Source organism: Pecten maximus, chromosome 18 (assembly GCF_902652985.1).
Source record: "Pecten maximus chromosome 18, xPecMax1.1, whole genome shotgun sequence".
NCBI classification, from domain to species: Eukaryota; Metazoa; Mollusca; class Bivalvia; order Pectinida; family Pectinidae; genus Pecten; species Pecten maximus.
The window spans coordinates 7,217,387-7,239,807 of NC_047032.1; the positions used below are offsets into that span (position 1 = coordinate 7,217,387).

Consider the following 22,421-nt stretch of genomic DNA (forward strand, 5'->3'; position numbering starts at 1 on the left):
TGCGTGATGAACTCTGACAAAAACTTCCGAGGTTAAAGTACACGTTGAAAACCGGTCCATCAGCAGTTGCTGAAACTGAAATTAAGTGTTAGGTTGGAAGACAAAACGTGACAAATGGCAGGCGGGAAGAAAAAGGCAGCAAAAAACAAACCTCAGAAGAATAGTTACTATCACGGTAATAATCGATTACATTTTGAGGGTGCATTGTTGATTATAGACATCAATAAAATTTGACATGAATTTCGGATGAAATGTCAAACTGAGTGATGAAGTTGATCGAACAATTTGTCATCTTTTTTCTGATGTAGCCTCATAACCTTGACGTTACAGGAAGGTGATCTATTATATTTAACATCCTTTGTTTGCTAATACATGCCAAACGTGTTCTGTTTTACATTATCCATGTATTATCTTCAATGCTATGTCCTACGATTGGAATGGAGGTGTTTGTATGTTAACAGCAATTAATGGCAGGCAGCTCAGCCTGCAGTGAGACGGGAATAGGTCCAGTCATTCTTCTATTCAGTTATGCAATGTACCAATTATTCCCCTCTCCATTAGTAAAATCTAAATTACTTTACTCTGCAAAAAATTCTAATTGTAAAATGATATTAAATTCATGAATGTAATATATATCATTTCCAGCTTTAACCCCAAAATACTCAACTTACATACATCTGAAATATATATGAGTGATATTGGTTGCCAATTAACATTTATAAAATACAGATTAGGAAATCTGGTTTATGTTATAAATATTCTTGCACACTTTTTGTCATCGCAGTGTACATATGTCACAGATTTTGTCATTTTGTTTTTTCAGAAAATGACAGTAAGAAGAGGCAGGTGACACCTGAGAAACAGAAACCTACACAGAATGGGGCCAAGAAAGCGGATCCACCTCAAAAGGGGTCAAAACCTACCAAAAAGCATGAGAGTCGGTCATGCTTCCCACTTATCTGTGTACTGTTTATCGTTTCCTCAATGGTGGCTGTGGGCGCAGTTATTTATGCTAATGAAGAATATCAAATTTTGATAGGTAAGAATTCAATCTTGGTCTGTTTAGCTTAAAATGTAAAAGATAATTTTTGTTTGTGAACCTTCGGTTGAAAGTTGTGAGAAAAGGTGAAGGATATAGTCCATATGGCAGTTTGATCAACGGTGTTTTTTTTTGTTTTGTTTTTTTTCATTTTATGGCTTTTTTGGTCTCTGTGTCATCATGAGGAACAACTATATATATATATATATATAATTGCCAGTAAAAATGAGAATTTGATATTAAAAATATTTTGTTTATAATCTAAGTAAAGACATGTTTTTATTTGCATGAAAGAAAACTTACATATATACTGAAACGAAAAAGAAACGCAACATGGAAAATTGTGATTAATTTTGTATTAAATATACATATCTGTATACAAATCGCGGAAATAAACATGCACCCTGCCTAACACCCATACCAATCTTCAAAATCACCCAAGTGTGACTAGAGACCTATGCACTTCCGGCGCGGTAAAAACATCAAAAACCGTGCCTGTACAAACATATGCGTTCTTTTTTCATTCAAACCAGTATCAATTCATCACTAACATTGAGCCACATCATCGCCAATACTTTTGCAAACAATAATTCCTTTTACAATTATGCCACGGTTATCAAAGGTTGATAGAGGACGTGCTATAGCGATGCTTCTGGCAGGGAACACGCAACTTCACGTCGCTCGACAATTCAGAGTTCACAAATCGACTATTAGTCGATTAGTTTCACGTCTTAACGCAACAGGAAGAGTCGATGACCAGCCGAGATCAGGACGTCCACGCGTAACGTCGCGACGTCAAGACCGGATTCTTAGGTTGGCACACCTGCGTAACAGGAGATTAACGGCCGCTGAAACGGCAAGGAATACGATTGATAATCATAACCGTCGAATTCATCCCCAAACAGTGATCAACAGACTGCGTGAGGCTAATTTGCGTGCAAGGCGACAGTACGTTGGTTTACCACTAACACCGCAACGTCGAGCACGTCGTATGCAATGGGCAACGGCACATATGCCCAGACGTTTTCCTATGAGACGTTGGAGGTCTATGCTCTTCACCGATGAATCTCGATTCACGTTATTTCGAGCAGATGGCCGTCAACGTGTGTACCGGCGTCGAGGCGAACGTTTTGCTGACGCCTGTGTTTTGGAACACGACCGATTTGGGGGTGGATCAGTTATGGTTTGGGCGGGAATCTCCCATGGTTTGAAGACGCCTTTGGTGATAGTCAATGGGAATTTAACGGCCGTACGCTATCGGGATGAGATCCTTAGGCCCCATGTTGTGCCGTTTGTTAGGCAGCATCATCTAACCTTTCAGCAAGATAACGCGAGACCACACGTTGCAAGAGTCTGTAGAGACTTTCTTGCGACACAGAACATTGTTCCTATAGATTGGCCTCCATATAGCCCCGACCTGTCCCCAATCGAGCATTTGTGGGATGAATTAGACAGAAGAATTCGAAATCGCCGTAACCCCCCAAATACCCTCCCTCAGTTAGCAAATGCACTCGTCCAAGAATGGAATAACATTCCAATACGGAAAGTCAATGCCCTGATGAACTCAATGCAACAAAGAATTAGAGATGTGATAACTGTTCGAGGAGGACACACACGATATTAGGGCACGGTTTCAAAACTGCTGCCATTTCAACTTGGATTCACGTAGGGTACTACCAATCATGACCTTCTAGCAAAGTGACCTGTTCTTAAAAATCTCTAAACATTTAAAGGATGTTACATCAATATTCAATATTAACTATTACATATGAAATTTAAACATAATGCTCACAAGTATTATTTTATTAAACCTACAATTTGAAGTTGCGTTTCTTTTTCGTTTCAGTATATAAACACTAAATCACTGCACCAATGCAAGGTATGTGTAGCTAGCCAATAAACGATCTTCCAGTAGGGAGAATTTGAACTTTTGGTACCATTCAGGATCTAAGTATATTTAACTGTAAAATAAACTAGAATTGAAATTGAGAGCAATATCAGAATTCTCTTGACCCACAACTAGTCTACCCCTACATCCACCAACTTAAATTTTTTCATGATGCCAAATACCACATCTATGTATCATTTCACTGAAATGCAACCATATTCAAATGTTGACCAATCAAGGGAATCATGGGCATTTTGTTGATAACATGAGATTGAAATTACAGAAATGACTGCTGACACATAATATACCTACATTGCAAATTCAAATTAAGTCATACAATATTTAAATTTTGACTTATCTGAGGGGAATCGATTATTTCATTCAGATAATTGAGAGATTTTTTATAGCTTCTATTCATTTAAAATAAATGCAAATTTATACATTGAAAAGAAGTTAGGTCTAGGTATCTGTCGGATGCAGATATTCCATCATCTTTTAGCTTCAGTTATATTCAAAGTGCCAGCAAACAGACACAAACAAAATTAATGTACATTGAGCCACAAACAAATGTACGACGAGCCACAAACAAATGTACAATGAGCCACAAACAAATGTACAACCAGCAGCCACAAACAAATGTACAACGAGCCACAAACAAATGTACAACGAGCCACAAACAAATGTACAACCAGCAGCCACAAACAAATGTACAATGAGCCACAAACAAATGTTTTAACGAGCCACAAACAAATTTACAACCAGCCACAAACAAATGTTTTAATGAGCCACAAACAAATGTTTTGACGAGCCACAAACAAATGTACAACGAGCCACAAACAAATGTACAACCAGCCACAAACAAATGTACAACCAGCCACAAACAAATGTACAACGAGCCACAAACAAATGTACGACGAGCCACAAACAAATGTACAACGAGCCACAAACAAATGTTTTAACAAGCCACAAACAAATGTACAATGAGCCACAAACAAATGTACAACCAGCAGCCACAAACAAATGTACAATGAGCCACAAACAAATGTTTTAACAAGCCACAAACAAATTTACAACCAGCCACAAACAAATGTTTTAACGAGCCACAAACAAATGTACGATGAGCCACAAACTAATGTACAGCTATCATGTGTGATAATTTTGTCATCATTTTTGGCATATAGCTAAGTAACTTCACATAGAGTGTACTCTACATCTTTTTGTGTATGTTGGTATATATATATGAATTGATCATAGGAGAATCAGACTTTTTTATGAAATATTTTGTAACATGATTGATAAAACCCTATAGCTAATCTTCACTGAATTGTTCCTGTAAAATATCGTTCAGGTATACATTGAGATGGAATGTATATGTTGCAATCCATTATTCATTCATATCATTTTGATTTCATCTGTTTTTTTGGGTTTTTTTTCAGAAAGGACATTAGAGAAATATGAAGTGAAAGATAAGCTGCTTATGGCCTATGACCAGCTTGAGTCATTAAAACTTCAACTACACAAAGCCTTCTTACAGCTTAAGTCTCAAATTGAAGAGCCTGAATCTGAAAAAAGTCAAAGGCCGAAGAGAGATTCTGCAGGTCAAAAGACAGAAGATTTTGAGGAAATGACAGAAGAGGAAGTAGTTGAAGAAATTAATGAAGAAATAATAATGGAACAAGATGTTCAACAGGCTCGCAAACAACCAGGAAAAATTGAAGCGGAATCAGAAGTTGCATCTTCAGATGAGATGGATATAAATGAACCTGAACCTGAACCTATTCAAGAATTTGAACCAGAATATGCTGAAGACTTCAAACCAGAACATTTTGAAACTGATGAGTTAGAAAAAATGGAAACCTTAGAACCAGAGCATGTTGAATCCTTGGAACATTCTGAAATGGAACAGTTAAATGCTGATATTGCTGAACATGACCAGAGGCCAGCATTGGAGGTTCCTGAACCTAAAGAACCAGAACAACGAGAGACAGATGTAGAAGAGGTCCATGAACCAGTAGTACCAGAAGATGAGAAACTGAAACAGGATGAAGCTGATATCCCTGAACCTGTACCAGATGCTGAGAAGCCAGAACCAGAACTACCAGAGGTCCCTAAACAGGTAGAATCAGAAGCCAGGAAACGTGAGCCTAAGGTAGCTGATGTACCTGAACCTATGGAAACAGAAATCAAGATAACGGAGTCAGAAGTCCATGAACATGTAGAAACAGAAGCTGAAATACAAGAGCCGCAGGTTGCTGAGGTCTCTGAACCTGTAGAACCAGAAGCCAAGAAACCAGAGTTAGATGAATTAGGAGTAGAAATACAAATACATGAACCAGAAGATGTTATATTCAATGAACCTGAGCAACCAGAACTGGCCCAATTTGATGAACCTGATGTTGTGAAAATACATGAATATGAAACAAAAACAGTTAATGAACAAGAACAACCTGACATCACTCAACCAGGAATAACTGAATCCACTGAACCAGAACTAACTCATGCTATTGAACCAGAAACGGTACATGCTACTGGAGGGGAACAAATTCTTGAACCAGTGAAGCCTCAAGCAACTAAACCAGATCTAGACAAATTCACCGAGCCAGATCTTGTTCGAGCTTCAGAAACAAAGAAAGTTCCAGAACCAGAACAACCAGAAATTACCGAAACAAAGCAAGAACAAAAACATGAACCAGTACAGCCAGAAATAACTGAATCAGAGCCTTTACAGGTCGTGGATCCAGACCCAGCCATAAAACCAGAACAAGATTCAAAACCTTCAGAATTTGTGGAGAAAGAACAGATGTTATCTGAACAACTTCAGCAGGATCAAATTGAACAACATGAGACAATAAATGAACCAAGCATAGACAGTTTAGAAAAGAAAATCTCATCTATGTTAGATAATGATGATGACATTGAAGATCATTTTGATGTCAATGATCAGGGTAAGTTAGATGTTCAGGGTGTGTCTGACCCAATTATTGAGGAGGTTACTCCTGAACCAGTCAGAGAGGAAGTTATTCCTGAACCTATCAGAGAAGAGGTTATTCCTGAACCAGTCAGAGAGGAGGTTACTCCTGAACCAGTCAGAGAGGAGTTTACTCCTGAACCAGTCAGAGAGGAGGTTACTCCTGAACCAGTCAGAGAGCATGTTACTCCTGAACCAATCAGAGAGGAGGTTACTCCTGAACCAGTCAGAGAGGAGTTTACTCCTGAACCAGTCAGAGAGGAGGTTACTCCTGAACCAGTCAGAGAGCATGTTGCTCCTGAACCAATCAGAGAGCACGTTACTCCTGAACCAATCAGAGAGGAGGTTACTCCTGAACCAGTCAGAAAGGAGGTTACTCCTGAACCAGTCAGAGAGGGCATTACACCTGAACCAGTCAGAGAGGAGGTTACTCCTGAACCAGTCAGAAAGGAGGTTACTCCTGAAGCAGTCAGAGGGGAAGTTACCCCTGAAGCAGTCAGAGAGGAGGTTACTCCTGAAGCAGTCAGAGAGGAGTTTACTCCTGAACCAGTCAGAGAGGAGGTTACTCCTGAACCAGTCAGAGAGGAGGTTACTCCTGAACCAGTCGGAGAGGAGGTTGCACCTGAACCAATCAGAGAGGAGGTTGCACCTGAACCAGTCAGAGAGAAGGTTACTCCTGAACCAGTCAAACAGGAGGTTGCACCAGAACCAGTCAGAGAGGAGGTTACACCTGAACACAAGAAAGAGGAAGATGTTCAGACAGATAGTGGAGAGACAAAGACAGATGGTAAGATGTCAGAAAAGGAAGAAGAGAGAAAAAGAAAAGCAGAGGAGAAAGCAGCATATCCCAATCTATTGATCACTAACAGCCGTGACTACAGGAACAGGAAGAGACTAGACAGTGCTGACCAACTGAGTGATGATGTAGGTACATTGTATGATTAGATGTAGATATGATGGTTAATCATTATATATCCCTTACATGGTTATGTGAACACATATATATAAGATTTTGGCAACTAGAACATGCACAGGTGCCTGACTCGTTTTTATAAAATAATAACATATAGAGTACATATAAATGAGAAAGGTTCTGAACTCCCCCAGGCTTGAAATCTGATGTATTTATTTCTAAGTACCGTAGCTTCGGTTGTATTGGGTGGATTTTTTCGAAGTAGGACTTAAATTGAAGAGAAATGGTCAATCTTTAAAATAAGCCATAACATGTTGTCGATTTCTCGATATTAATTTACCAAATCGGGCGTGAAACTTCAAAATCCCCTCGATTTTGTTTAGTCGGACAAGTTGACGTAACGGGGTCACCACACTTTGACTCTATTGGACATAGCTTTAAATACGAAGTCCACGGGTTAATCACGAGGTACGCTTCATCAGATCACCGAATACAACTATTACATACACTTACTTTATGTATACGAGCACCCTATCGACGGCCCCGGGACTTTTTATGCATACTGATAGCAGATTTTCCACTTGAGTAGCCATGTTGTGTCAGCCGCGGTAAATTTGAACAAGCATTCTGATTGGTTCAACACATTTTCTATAACCAATCAGAATGCTTGTTCAAATTTACCGCGGCTGACACAACATGGCTACTCAAGTGGAAAATCTGCTATCAGTATGCATAAAAAGTCCCGGGGCCGTCGATAGGGTGCTCGTATACATAAAGTAAGTGTATGTAATAGTTGTATTCGGTGATCCGATGAAGCGTACCTCGTGATTAACCCGTGGACTTCGTATTTAAAGCTATGTCCAATAGAGTCAAAGTGTGGTGACCCCGTTACGTCAACTTGTCCGACTAAACAAAATCGAGGGGATTTTGAAGTTTCACGCCCGATTTGGTAAACTAATATCGAGAAATCGACAACATGTTATGGCTTATTTTAAAGATTGACCATTTCTCTTTAATTTAAGTCCTACTTCGAAAAAATCCACCCAATACAACCGAAGCTACGGTACTTAGAAATAAATACATCAGATTTCAAGCCTGGGGGAGTTCAGAACCTTTCTCATTTATATGTACTCTATATGTTATTATTTTATAAAAACGAGTCAGGCACCTGTGGAACATGCATTCCATAGAAAACAGTACATGGAATCTGCAATAAGCAAAAATAATTTAGCAGAGGTCTTCCGATGCTAAAGAGTCCTGAAGTTCATTTTATCATAAACCTCTAAACAGATTGAGTACAGAGTCACAACACTACCTCATACTATCAACTTTTATGCCTGATAAGATTTTGGTGGTCATCAGCCAAGATTAAGATCAAAGGTCACATCATTATCCCTCTGATACAGTTATTCATAATCACCAGAGCACACAGTTTTACACCTGATTTGATGGTCAAGGTCAAAGGTCAAGTCACACCTGGTGATCTTCAATCAAGGACCACTTGAACAATGGGTATTGCTTTTAGTTTACACAATGTCTGTTCTAGGGATCAAATCCTGAACTGCTGTTTACTAGTCTTGATATTCTGTTGATCCAAGTCGCATGGGTTTGACTTTCCCTACCCTTGTTGGTTTCTCTTTCTCCGGAAGCTAAAAAACAGGCTCGTCTGTGCTGTCATGGTTGTGTCCTTAGGCAAGACACTTAACCCTAGTTGCTCTGAATGACATGGGTCAGGACTCCCGTATGTTGCTCTATGAGGTAGTCACCAACTACTACAAGAAGAACCAGCCTCAAAATGACCAAGGCTGTTTATGGGGCAATAAACAAACCTAACAATGAGCTAAAGGGACACTTTCCTTATTGAAAGCGGCTTCCGCTAGTATTTTCTCTCTGCAAAATTTATGGAGAAATGTGTGTACCAACACTCCGGTGCAATTGTGTTTATTTTTACAGGGAGATTTAGAAGGAGCACTGGAAAAGTATGATAAGGTTTTGCAGAGCTACCCCAACAGTCCACGGGCTAATTATGGCAAGGGTTTAGTTCTGGACAAAATGGCTGAAAAAATGCAGAGTAATGCTTTTCTGGAGCAAGCCATCAGCAGTCTCGACAAACTCCTTAACATTCCCGATGTTCCTGACAGGCTACTGATCCTTGGTGGCAGATATTTGGCTGAGAGACAACAGTTTAGAGGTCAGTTTTGTCCAAAGTTGATTTTTTATACAACTTATAATTAGTAGTTAAGTAGTGAAAATCTGATTCACATATGAGCCCTCCACAAACTTCAAAACTAGAAATTTTCACTAGGGGACAGGCTAGGGCTTATTTCAAAATAAGTTTACATCTATATGGTGTTTTCTGACCGGTATTTTCTGTACACAGGCTGGGGAGATAAAGCTTCAAAGACCTGGCGCCACCTGGTGGAGAAATTCCCGGAGGACTATAATATACGGAACCAGCTGGGTTTAAGCTACATCCTCACAGGGAACATGGTGTCAGCCAAGAACGCATTCTCTGAGGTATGGTCACAATATCGCATTTCCAATGGTAAAATAAATAAAATTTTAAGATATACATTCTGATGAAGAGTAATACTAAATTTTCGACACTATGATCATCATAAAAAAGAGCGGCAAATTTTTAAAACACAGCTAAAAGACTGCCTCCTTTTGCTTTTGTCCTCCACATATTTAGCCGTCCTAAACTGGCCATAGAGTAATTAAAGCTGAAACATTTCAAACTTCAAAGCTGTCAAAATGGAGGTTTTCTGAGGTATATGATGAAAAGTATTTGTTTCATTTCAAATGAGATTTTATGAAACTTGTCTTTTAGTTTTAATTTGCTCACCTAAGCTTTCAAAAACAAAAACTTCTTAGACTCATTTGATTAATTCTCATGAAACAAAAAACTTGTCAAAGATTCTATATGTCCATTTATTTTTAAATGATGTTTTAGAAAACATGATGATTTGTCTCTTCTCTAGGTTCTTTCCATCAATCCCACTGATGGATTTGCAAAGGTTCATCTTGGCTTCATATTGAAATCCACTGACCTGAACTTCAAGGAGGCCATTCCATTGCTTCAGGAGGGGATATCAACAGGGGAGCCTGGGACAGAAGATGGGAGATTCTATTTCCATTTAGGGGAGGCACTACAAAGGATAGGTGATACAGAGGAGGTAATAATTAAAAAAAAAAAAAATCATTAAACTTTAAAAAAAATTAGTCATTGCGTATCAGATGGAGATGAGGTACCTAATGATTTATTTTTAAACCCCTGCCATGAAATGGGCGGCATATAGTGTTACCCATGTCTGTCCTGTCCCGTCCCGTCCTGTCCCAATGCAATGTAACTAGCTAATCTCAAGAACTGTTGATGCGATCCTCACCAAACTGTGTTTCAGGGTGTCAACTGGCAGTGGGGACATTTATGTCTTACAGCTTTTTCTAGATTTTAATTCTTTAGTTATGAACTGTTGTTCTTATATGAATCCGATACTGCTGCATATCAGATGGAAAAAAAAAAGGTACATTTTTTTCTAAAAGTTCAAAAGAGGAAAATGAGAGCATACAAAATGTAATTGTTTTCCCTTTTGGATAATTTCTGCCCCTCTTCTAGGACTCTTCAGTGATGTTATATAATAGTGTAGGTTGTAGATCCAAATACCTAGGAGCTGATAGAGGAAACTCAAAATTGATCCAAAAAATGTCAAAATCTGGCTGATGAGTAAAACTAAGAAATCTTAGTAAACTTGGTTTATATATATAATTATCACTTTGTCTTTGTCTGGCTGTCCATGATAAGCTTGACCTCTTGAAGTTGACCCCCTCATGATATTGGGTTCATATTCACACCATAACATCACAGCATGGACTTTTACACAAGACTAGATTTTGGTGGTCATAGGTCAAGGTTAAAGGTCAAAGTACAGTCAAACCTGTCTATAGCGACCGCCCAAGGGGAGGCAGAAAAACGGTCACTATAGACAGGTTGCCTTTATAGACAGGTCAAAATTATTGCACCAACCAATTTACTTAAAACTGCCATAAATAAATTGTCATTGAACAGGGCATTCAGAAGACCGGTCAGAAGTTAAATAAATGCATAAACTTTATAAATCTGAAGGGTTTAATATTTAATGATTTGTGGACCCACACACAAAATATAACTCAAAATGGTCTTATAGATTTATTTTTTTTTATTTTGTTCTGAAATAATGCTATATGTATCTATCAAATTATCTCCCTTTCTTTCATAAATAAAGAAAAAGAATACACAATAATTAATTAATTAATTATATTTGTGTTACTATTAATTATTTTATGTTATAGTCTTACTTCTTAAAACCAAAATATTTTTTTCTGACCCAAATTGAAATCCGGATATTTGTGTCAGTTTACGACTTTTTATTAGTATTGACTAATTAAATATGGCGGCAGTATAAACGCTAGTACCGACAGCTACGATTAAGAAAGGCATTATTGGCTTTCATGTGAGTAAATCTTGTTGACAGATATGACCAGTGTTTGTTATTGAAGTGATGTATCCTAGTTGTAATCATAAAATTAACTGACCGGGTCAAATGAAGCCACCTGTGCACAGTTGTAATGTAATACCGACACGCATGGTGACCCGACTCCTCTCCTACTGAGCCCCAGGCCAGGGCAGCTACAGTAATTATAGGCTAACAGGTGGTAGGGGTCTTTTGTTTATATACTCAGGCCAGGGTTGGGGTGCTCCTTTGTTTGTATAATCAAGCCAGGGTCGATGTGTCTGAATTTTCCGGGGATTTTATGAGGGATGACTGCCGAGAGCAGAAAATGGCTGACAGAAATCAGTCGCTATAGAAAACAAATTAGCGACCGCCGTTCCGAAATCACCGGTCGTTAGCCACATTAGGTAGTCGCTATACAGAGGGTCGTTATATAGTAAAATCTCACGGGGAATCTTAAAACCGGTCGTTATAGACAGGCAGTCGTTATATACAGGGGGTCGTTAGAGCAGGTTTGACTGTACACACTTTATCACTTTTGAAATAAAAAAAAAGTAAGTTTGAAAATTTGTACTTTTAGTACTTGAAAAATCTGGACATATTTAATTTATATTTACACCACATGCAAATAGCATGAAAATCTACACTGATTAGATTTTGGGAGTCATAAGCCACATTTAACCAGCTTTCAAAAATATAAAGTTGGTTTGTAAAATTATCTCATTAATCCCTGAACAGATTAATGGGGGGGGGGGGGGGGGGGGGGTTGAGGTTATATGTATATTGGCAGTAAATGGAGGAAGGGTTATACAATAAACTAATTGTGGTTTGAGTAACCTAATATCTGTTACTGATTGGTCAGTCAATATTCATATTAGAAGTTTATAAATTCTGTCCAATTTCAAAGTAGTTACTAAGTACATACTGACCATTTTCAGGCCTACAAAATTTACCACCAAGGAGCTGCCAAACGTCTTTTCCTGTCGGCCTACCAAAGGTCATTGTATAATGTCTGGACATTGACCAGTCGACCTTGGTGGACAGTGGAGGAAACCGGATATGGTAGACATATAAAGGTAGGTATAGTAAACAGCACGCAATACAGGTATATTACCAAATTGAATGTATATCATATATGCTTGGGAACCATATAGATAGAGGTTTCACAACGAGTGATTGTTGGATATGGACTTTATTTCACACTCGTAAGTTATTTTTTAAAAGTTACAAAAGACATGAGCTTTAGCGAGTGTCTTTTGCAACTTTTACAAAATAACTTACGAGTGTGAAATAAATGCCATATCCAACAATCACGAGTCGTGTGACCTGTTTCTACCACAATAATATCGGCTTGAATCAAAAGGAAACGTGACCAAGTATAATTTCGCGTATGCAAACAAAGTGTACTGGTGACGTCCGGGACCTGGTAATGTGACGTCATTCGATTATTGATGACGTCAATAACAATTGCAGCTTGGGTCAAAGTTCGAATTCTTGACCAATCAAAAGACTGGAAGGTCATATACCACTAGTGGTATAACATATATTTATCCAACAGTTGGCACATTTATACAATGGTTGGAGAGTTGAATAACACAACATATTGTGGTAGAAATGGGATTATATACTTTTTATGTTCTCTGTGTCTCTCTGATGTAGTTGCAGATAAATAGAATCTTCAATCCTGGGTGAGGGATCTCAACCCAAGAGGGGGGGGGGGATTCTTCATCATCATCAGTATATTTCCCACAATCCATCATCATCATCATCATCAAAACACGAGGCTTTCTGAATATCAGTATATTTCCCACAATCCATCATCATCATCATCATCATCAAAACACGAGGCTTTCTGAATATCAGTATATTTCCCACAATCCATCATCATCATCATCATCATCATCATCATCATCAAAACACGAGGCTTTCTGAATATCAGTATATTTCCCACAATCCATCATCATCATCATCATCATCATCATCATCAAAACACGAGGCTTTCTGAATATCAGTATATTTCCCACCATCCATCATCATCATCATCATCATCATCATCATCATCATCAAAACACGAGGCTTTCTGAATATCAGTATATTTCCCACAATTCATCATCATCATCATCATCATCATCATCATCAAAACATGAGGCTTTCTTAATATCAGTATATTTCCCACAATCCATCATCATCATCATCATCATTATCAAAACACGAGGCTTTCTGAATATCAGTATATTTCCCACAATCCATCATCATCATCATCATCATCAAAGCACGAGGCTTTCTGAGTGTTTGGCTAATATCTACCCAAAAGGAGGACTCCAAGTTGTCAAATAGGGACTACTCATATTTAGAAGCGATTTAACTCGAATAGAACTATGTAACTATGCATTTTCTCCAGTACCCTCCTGTGCATGCGTAGAATTTCTCTTTTTGGATTCCTCTCATTGCTTATTACTAGAATAGCCCTTACCCTATCAGGGGCGTAGCTTCCTATACGCGGGTACGCAAGTGCGTACACATAATTTAAAAAAAATCCTTTGATTGTCATTGTTAAAAGAATTCTGAATCAAAATTCAGCTGTCTTTTATCTGAATCTTACACTGGTAGCTATGTCATATGGATTATATTGAATGGGAAAATTCCGGGAAAAGTTCCGGCCTATCACAAGGAGACTTAACACGAACATACTGCAGCCTCCCAAAACACACATACGCACTCACCACATGTCACATGCACGGGAGGCCGTCCTTAAATGACCTTAACTGTTAATAGGACGTTAAACAAAATAAACCAAACCAAACCAAATCCATGAAAAATCCACTCTTTATATCACATCAGGATTGACAGACTCAGGATTAACTTCACATTCAATATCGAATATCACAATCTGCTCTAGATCTGTATTCATGATGTTGTATTCTCAGTTGTTCAAAAGTTAATTAGGTCGGTCACTTGATTAGTTAAAATAAAATCCCATTTCTCCTTTACTTCAAATCCTGTGTGTGTGTGTGTGTGTATTCCTTAAGATAGGGAGGTAGGAAGAGACAGGTTAGTTCAATTCAATTCAATTCAATTTATTTCCAAATGCTACATCGCATATAGGATTCCAAGATACATATATATCATATAACAATTCATGCATACAAAATGGCGGAGAACTAATTCTGACTATTAATGAACCACGCAAAAATTATAAAAGTTCTACAGTTTCATTAAATTTTGTCAAGTTTGTTTTACCAAAAATGATATTATCAGTGTTTTAAGATTGTTGTTAAACTGTGATTAGCCTAATCACTTTTTGAACAACTGAGCGCAGATGTAGAGCATCAGAAATTATTAGAAAGCTTAATCCAATAATTTCTTGTGAATTTTCGCAGCTACTAGAAGATAACTGGAAGGTCATTAGAGATGAAGCTGTAAGCCTACTCAATTCTAACACCAAGGATTTCCTTCCAGAGGACGAGAATCTCCGGGAAACCGGAGACTGGAAACAGTTAACTTTATACAGTAGAGGTAGGTATAGGTTGTTAATTCATTATCAGTTATAATAAGAATTTCAGGGATTGTATCCACATCCCGATGTTGTAATTAATCACATAATCAACTAACTGTGTTTAGATCCTAAAAAATAAACACGATCTCATTAGCAGTCTAAATACATTTTTAGCCAGAATTATAAACAGCAAATAAAACAGAAGTTTATGAATTATATAAACAACAATTTATACATCTTTTAAAAACATATCGAGATGTCTGACAAAATATTTTTTATTTGAATTTCAGGAAAAAAAGACAAAAATAATTGTAACAAGGCTCCGAAGACTTGTGAAATAATTGAACAGATTCCTGATTCTAAAGAATGTCGCCGTGGTCAGGTACAAATTCATCAGTACACAGAGTGTGCATTGAGAGTGTAGCTATGGATGAAGTTTGTATCATTTTGAATCATCACATTATGATATTAAAGACATCTTAAACTCTAGCTTTGATATGAAATATATACTGTATCAATCTGGATGATACTATAGAGAGTTCATATTGGAAAGCCTACCTTTCTTTTACTTGCATTTATATCTTGTAATAAGCAAACACATCAACTTTAACTTAAGGGTGACATCTAGATAACTCAACTGTATACAAATGCTTTACACTTTACAAATGATTTACCTGTACACACTTTTCACATTTCAAAATAATTTACCTGTACACACATCATACATTTCAAAATAATTTACCTGTACACACATTTCACATTTCAAAATAATTTACCTGTACACAAAGATTTGATTTCACAAATTATTTACCTGTACACAAAGGTTTTACTTAAACAATTTACCTTACAAATTTACCTGTACACATATGTGTTACTTAGACAATTTACCTTACAAATTTACCTGTACACATATGTGTTACTTTGACAATTTACCTTACAAATTTACCTGTACACATATGTGTTACTTAGACAATTTACCTTACAAATTTACCTGTACACACGTGTTACTTAGACAATTTACCTTACAAATTTACCTTTACACATATGTGTTACTTAGATAATCTATCTGTAGGTGAAGTTCTCTGTGATGCAGCCCGGAGTGCATGTCTGGCCCCACTGTGGTCCAACAAACTGTCGTCTTCGTGCCCACCTGGGACTAGTGGTGCCACCTGGCCCCAGAATCCGGGTCGCTAATGAAACAAGGTACAGTATTAGTAATAAGACTATGGTTTGTTCCTGTATTTGATCAAACTTTTTCATAAATTGTGACCTTTCAGGCATAAGTTTTAATGGACTTGGAGATGATATCTATTTCCGTACTTTGTGCTCTTTCCGGATTCTGTATTGGAAGTAGTTATTAGGCTCGCCCCACAATTTAAAAAAAAATTGGTAGAATATGTGTACATTTTTGGTGTGTTGTTTTTTCATATAGAAACACATAAGTTAGTGTTATCTTCATATGTTATTTAGAAATATTTAACTAAATTAGATTTAGATGTTGCATTGAACACCATACAATGTCCGAGACAGTGATATCTAAAATGATAATGTAGCAAGCCGCCATATGTATACATTAACAACCTATAGAGAAGATGATAACATATATCAACACTTATGGTATAATAACAATATTAAAATAGATAATAAACCAGTATATTTCAGGAAGTGGGCAAAAAGAAATATTTTATATGTATATGACTTATTAGATGAAAATGGAGAGTTGGTCCAGTCTTATGAAGCTTTCTGCATAAAACATCAATTTTATCCACCAATTACTCAGTTCTACGGTCTTCGGAATGCCATCACAACAGCATTGGAATGTACTCCCAAACAGATACCATACTTTCTCACTACCACACTGTCCAACTCACATATATCATATAATAACAAGTAAACAAAGAGGCTCTTCTATATATAGTTTATTAGTAAAAAATATCAAAACAAACAACAAATACATAACTAAATGGTCCGAAGAACTTGATTTGGTGAAAGACACAATATGGTGGAAAAAAATTAATATAATCCCATTTAAATCCACCATAGACTGTAAACTTAAATGGTTTCAATACAGAATAATACATAGCATAATTAGTACAAATAAATTTTTACATATGATCAACATAAAAGGCTCCCCTCTCTGCACTTTCTGCAACCGTCACATTGAAACAATTATGCATATGTTTTGGGAATGCAGAATAGTTGAAAACTTTTGGGATGATTTTAAAGTATGGCTATACAATAAGACAACTAGAACTATACAACTACAAAATGTTGATGTAATATATATATTGGGTAAATTACCCAAGGAACAAGATTTAAAATGTCTCAACACTTTACTTCTATTAGCAAAGTTTCATATTTACAAACAAAGACTTAGAAACTGTCTTCCTAATATAAATGGATTCAAAAACGAATTAGATTTTTACCTGAAAATAGAAGAAGTAGTATTTAGAAATAAGATGGAGTACAATAAGTTTGAAAGTAAATGGTCCATATAAAATAGATTTGTTTCTCTTACTGAAAATACACCTTTTATTTGTATAAGTATATATATATACATGCATTCAGTAAATGTGTGAAAGTGAGTGTGAAAGCTGTATTAAATGTTGTAAATAATAAGAAACAAAATCCTTTATTTCTTGTTTTATTACTATATTCACTACTTGCCTTATATAAGTACATGCCATAAAATCAATAATTAACAATAGCTACTTTCATTAGCCTTTTTATATTATATGCAGATACAGATATAGCTTTTAATCAAAGGGAGACAAGTCTCAAAATAATACTCAGGTAGCTTGCATTTCTGCTGTTTCTTAAAACCATTATATATATTCTATACTATACAATCATGCAACACCTCCAGTTTATGCAAATGATGGTCAAATAACTATACAAATATATATGTCATAACTCTTCAATACTATACATGTACACTTATCAACTTCTTCATACTGTAAGCTAAATATAATTCAACAATGGTACATATTTATCTAAATTGTTCAATACACACTTTATTTCTTTTAGCCATTAAACATTGTTTCAATATATATACATGTACACATTTTCTAAAATGTTTCTGTTATGTATACCAAATCATTGTCACCCTTGATGCTCTTCTCAAAATGATATTGTGCTGCTGTAAAACTGTATCTATTATTGATGGGTTTTTTTCTATGTATTCCATGTACCTATAATATGCAAAAGGATGAATAAAAAGATTTTAAAACTGAAAAAAAAACCTATAGAGAAGATATCACCTATTACTCTTAAAGTAAAAAACAAATGTAAACCAGAACAAAATAAACATATATTTAGAAACCAAAATGTTTGTTTCAATACTCTTGAACACATTTTATATGTCATTGTTGTATCAGATAATTGTATGTAGGTGCTGTTTTAAACAAATCAGCACTTAAATAACGTCAGCTTATCGTCGACAGTGGGGAAATGGGAGCTTGAAATTATTTTGAGAGTAAAACAAGCTTTGGGAGGGGGGGGGGGGGGGGGGGGGGGGTCTATGACAAGGCTTGATATTACTACATCTATCATTATTTCATTAACAAACCAATCAAATTGTTATATCAGTTAAAAGTTTTACTCCACTTTAACTCGTATAATACATGTATATGAAACAAGTTCTAACAAATGATGTTATGATTTTGGATAGTTTGATTACAGCAGTGATACAGTAACAGATTTGGCAGGTGCCCTTTTTACGAATTACGGCATACCTGTCAAGTTTCCCGCATTGGACTGGAGACTCCCGAATATTCAATTCAGAAATCAAATTCTCCAGTTTGAAATTAATGACCCGCGCAGGTCCAGAATTTCATTAAATTCTACCAGTTTTCTCCTGCTTGGCCCAAGTGGCATACATTAACTTAGTTTAAGCACCAGACTTTCAGGGAAAAGACGAGTATGCTTGCAACCCTATGTACAGTACCACCTACACATCTTAAGTTGTAAAATGTTTCTTTTTGTGTTTGCAGACAATGGCAGGAAGGCAAAGTATTTGTGTTTGATGATTCATTTGAACATGAAGTGTGGCATGATGGGAATAAATCAAGGATGGTGTTAATTGTGGATTTCTGGCATCCACAGCTGGACAAGGAAACAAAGCAGGGCCTTTCTTCAATTTGATCGAACGTCTACTGACTATTCTGACCCTGATATCTACTGAACAACGAAGGAAAGTATTAAATGTGGAGTACGGAATATCTTTGAGTAGAAACAACAGCTAAACATCAACATTTGGAGTACAGAATATCTGTATGTGAAAATTTAGATCGGTCTTAATGGATCTGCAGTAACATGTATTTCTACTTTAATAGCAAATTTAAATAGCTAGTGATTGGCAATCAGTTTGAAATCATGATTGATAATAGGTTTGTAATCGGAAGTAATGAGTCGATTGATCTCATGCATAATCGGTTTATAGTTATACGATTAATGATCAATTGCATAATCGGTTTGTAGATTTATATGATTGATTATCAATTGCATAATCGGTTTATAGTTTATGCGATTAATTATCAATTGCATAATCGGTTTATAGATTTATATGATTGATTATCAATTGCATAATCAGTTTATAGTTTATGCGGTTGATTATCGATTGCATGATTGGTTTATCGATCTATGTAATCGATTAGCGATTACATAATCAGTTTACAGTTTTATGTGATTGATTATGAAATACATAATTGGTTTATAGTTTTATGGGACTGTACATCCAAATAAGGAGAGGCTACTACTTTTGCAGTAATAGGACGAGTTGTAAAATAGATACTTGCTGTTGTCAATTTGTTATAATGAATGGATTTCAACCATTTTTTATCCAGTTTTATCTGACATACAGTAAAGTTCCAACATCAGTAGGACTTTAAATGCATACTTTATACTGAAGACTTTAATTTCATTGACAGACTGATTATATCGATTACAGAATTTATATTAATACCCCAGTAATCGGAATTGGAAACGACAAACCAATCAATTTTCTATTTTAATCTATCATCCGCCCATGATTAGGGACAACAATGTATGAACATTAAGAATTTATCGAGTAACATCTACATGTTGATTTATAGCTGCGATAATGTAGCTCTGGATGACGGACGGACAATTTTTGACAGATGGTTGTTGTCAGAGCTACGATTCCCTCCCATTGAAGATCGTGTCGCAAATCAATGAACCTCGAAAATGCTACAAATAGCGGATGTCGTGTAACTTTGGAGTTATATTGTTTGAGTATTGAATTTTAATGATATATACCAGAATCATCAATTTCAATGTGTTTTTTATCCAAGAAAAATATAATCATAACTAATTACTGCTCAATGTGAATCACATCGGGCCTTGCTACACTATATATAGGCAATGGGAGGGACTTCATACCCTGCCGGAGAGCATTACTAGTGTATAGGCAGGGTATGAATACTTGTTTCAGGGGATTATATTTAGAACAACTTACCAGGGTTAGGATTGGTCTATATGGTAAGACTTTACGGACATGTTAGTACTGACTGAAAGTTCAGTCATCATGAAGGACACTATATATACATGGCCGTTTATAATGTATTGACAATTTCATTCTAGGTCAGCAATGTTTAGAAATTGATCTGATAAATGTTTGGACGAAAACCATGGCAGCATGTATGTTGGTTTGTTTTTATTTTTTAAATTATATTGTAAACAAAAGAGAACAGCAAAATGCATTTTAACTTAAACTACAGCATTTTTTTTATTGATTATTAATAGAAAACAGATTGGAAAAGATGAAATTCTATTTTTAATCTGATTGTAAGTTAAATGTGAATAGGAGGTATATAATTATATTGATATGTAACTGAAGTATCCGTGAATTTTTATCTTGTAGTGTAAGATTTGTTCTAAATTATCTATTGGTTATTTTTTGGCAGAGTGTTGTCTACACTGTAAATTAGTTTATTTATTTGTTTCATCTTGCAGAATCTTCAATTTACAAAATTAGCCCTTTCCATGCTTTTTTGCTTATGCTTAACACTAGGGGCTAATTTGAGGATAAACATATATATATATGCTTATCCTTATATTCTTGTACAAGTTTTAAGGGAAATTTTTACCAGTACTTATTCAGAAGTAGAAGCCAAATTTCAGTTTGAAGATATTTTCCATGAACTGTTTGAGGAATACAGTGAAACCTGACTTTACTGACCCATAAAGAGGCCGTAGTGGCTGAGTGGTTAGGGTGTCCCGACACTTTTTCACTAGCCCTCCGTTGGAACCTCTGGGTTGCGGGTTTGAAACCCACGTGGGGCAGTTACCTGGTACTGACCAAAGGTCTGTGGTTTTTCTCCGGCCGGTACCCCGGCTTTTCTCCACCTCCAAAACCAGGCACGTCTTTAAATGACGCTGGCTGTTAATAGGACGTTAAACAAAGAAAGAAAGAAAACTGATCCATAAGGGACAATGCGTCAGATATGACAGTGTGTCTGTAAAGACAGTGGCCACAATAACAGTGGGGCATGTCACCGTTTTGGTGGATATGGCTGGATGTTACAGGATGTCATTAAAGTCAGTGGTCAGTAAAGTCAGGTTTCACTGTACAAAAATTTACAAATAATAAGAAAAAAAAGCCAAATAATATAGTGTTATTCTCACAGAGCAATGCCTAGAAAATCCAACAACTTATAGGATACAGTTCATATCAAAACAATCATTCTTTAGGATTGAAAATTAGTTGATGGATAATTTGTCTTACGGGGTTATTGATAACCTGTTGAGTGAGGATTATGTATTTATATATGTTTTCCCCGGATGACTCAACGCTTTAGTGCTGAGGATTATGAAATTAATCGAACACTGACAAATTGTCATCAAAACTTAAGTCTTGACAAGATGGAAGATGCATTCTAAGAAAGTTGTTTTTAAAGCAATATAAAATTTTCCTGGTAGTTACTTTGGAAATGGACTACTCAGAATTATTTTGATTTTGCGATATAAATGAAATTCTTTTTTCTTTTTCTTTTCTCCTGTTACAGGAAAGTATTTTTTAATGTGAAATTTTGTACATGTAGTTTATGATATAATCTTAATATAATGTTAAAATAGGATTCAGGAAGGATATTGACATTTCTGTAATGGTGAGTGAATTCTTTTCTTTTTCAAGTATTAAATCATTTCATAATTTTTGGAAAATATTTTTAGGTAACAAACGATAACAGTGTAAATTAAAAACACAACACAGAAAGTTGAATGTTACCAGTATTTGTTGAAACTTGACGTGTAAAATAAACCGTTATAGTGGGTTTGTTATTGTGATGTTAATGTACCCGAGTTCAGAAGAAATGTTACGAACATTTAAATATTCTTGATTGTTAGAGGTATACATGATGATTAGCTGGGATGTATGATTTACATGTTGTAAAACTGAAAAATTGTTAAACTGTTTATCTGAACAAATGTTATTAAACTTGTTATAAAGTGTGAAATATCATAAAAAGAACAAATGTTAATGTTATTACGCTTGTTATTTAAAGCGTGGCATATTGAAAAAATGAACAAAAGTTATTACGCTTGTTATATAAAGCGTGGCATATTGAAAAAATGAACAAAAATTATTACGCTTGTTATATAAAGTGGC

General features: G+C 36.0%; 1 protein-coding gene across 1 annotated transcript; it reads left to right on the forward strand.

Annotated features, from left to right (window-relative positions):
• The first annotated feature begins 30 nt into the window (after nt 1-30).
• Nucleotides 31-19,325, forward strand: LOC117316775 (titin-like). Its single transcript, XM_033871546.1, has 11 exons — nt 31-175; nt 824-1,039; nt 4,364-6,819; nt 8,762-8,999; nt 9,189-9,325; nt 9,790-9,984; nt 12,237-12,374; nt 14,679-14,814; nt 15,085-15,176; nt 15,867-15,997; nt 18,787-19,325. Exons 1-11 carry the CDS (start codon nt 115-117, stop codon nt 18,935-18,937), a joined length of 3,951 nt encoding a protein of 1,316 aa, XP_033727437.1. The 5' UTR covers nt 31-114; the 3' UTR covers nt 18,938-19,325.
• The last annotated feature ends 3,096 nt before the right edge of the window (nt 19,326-22,421 follow it).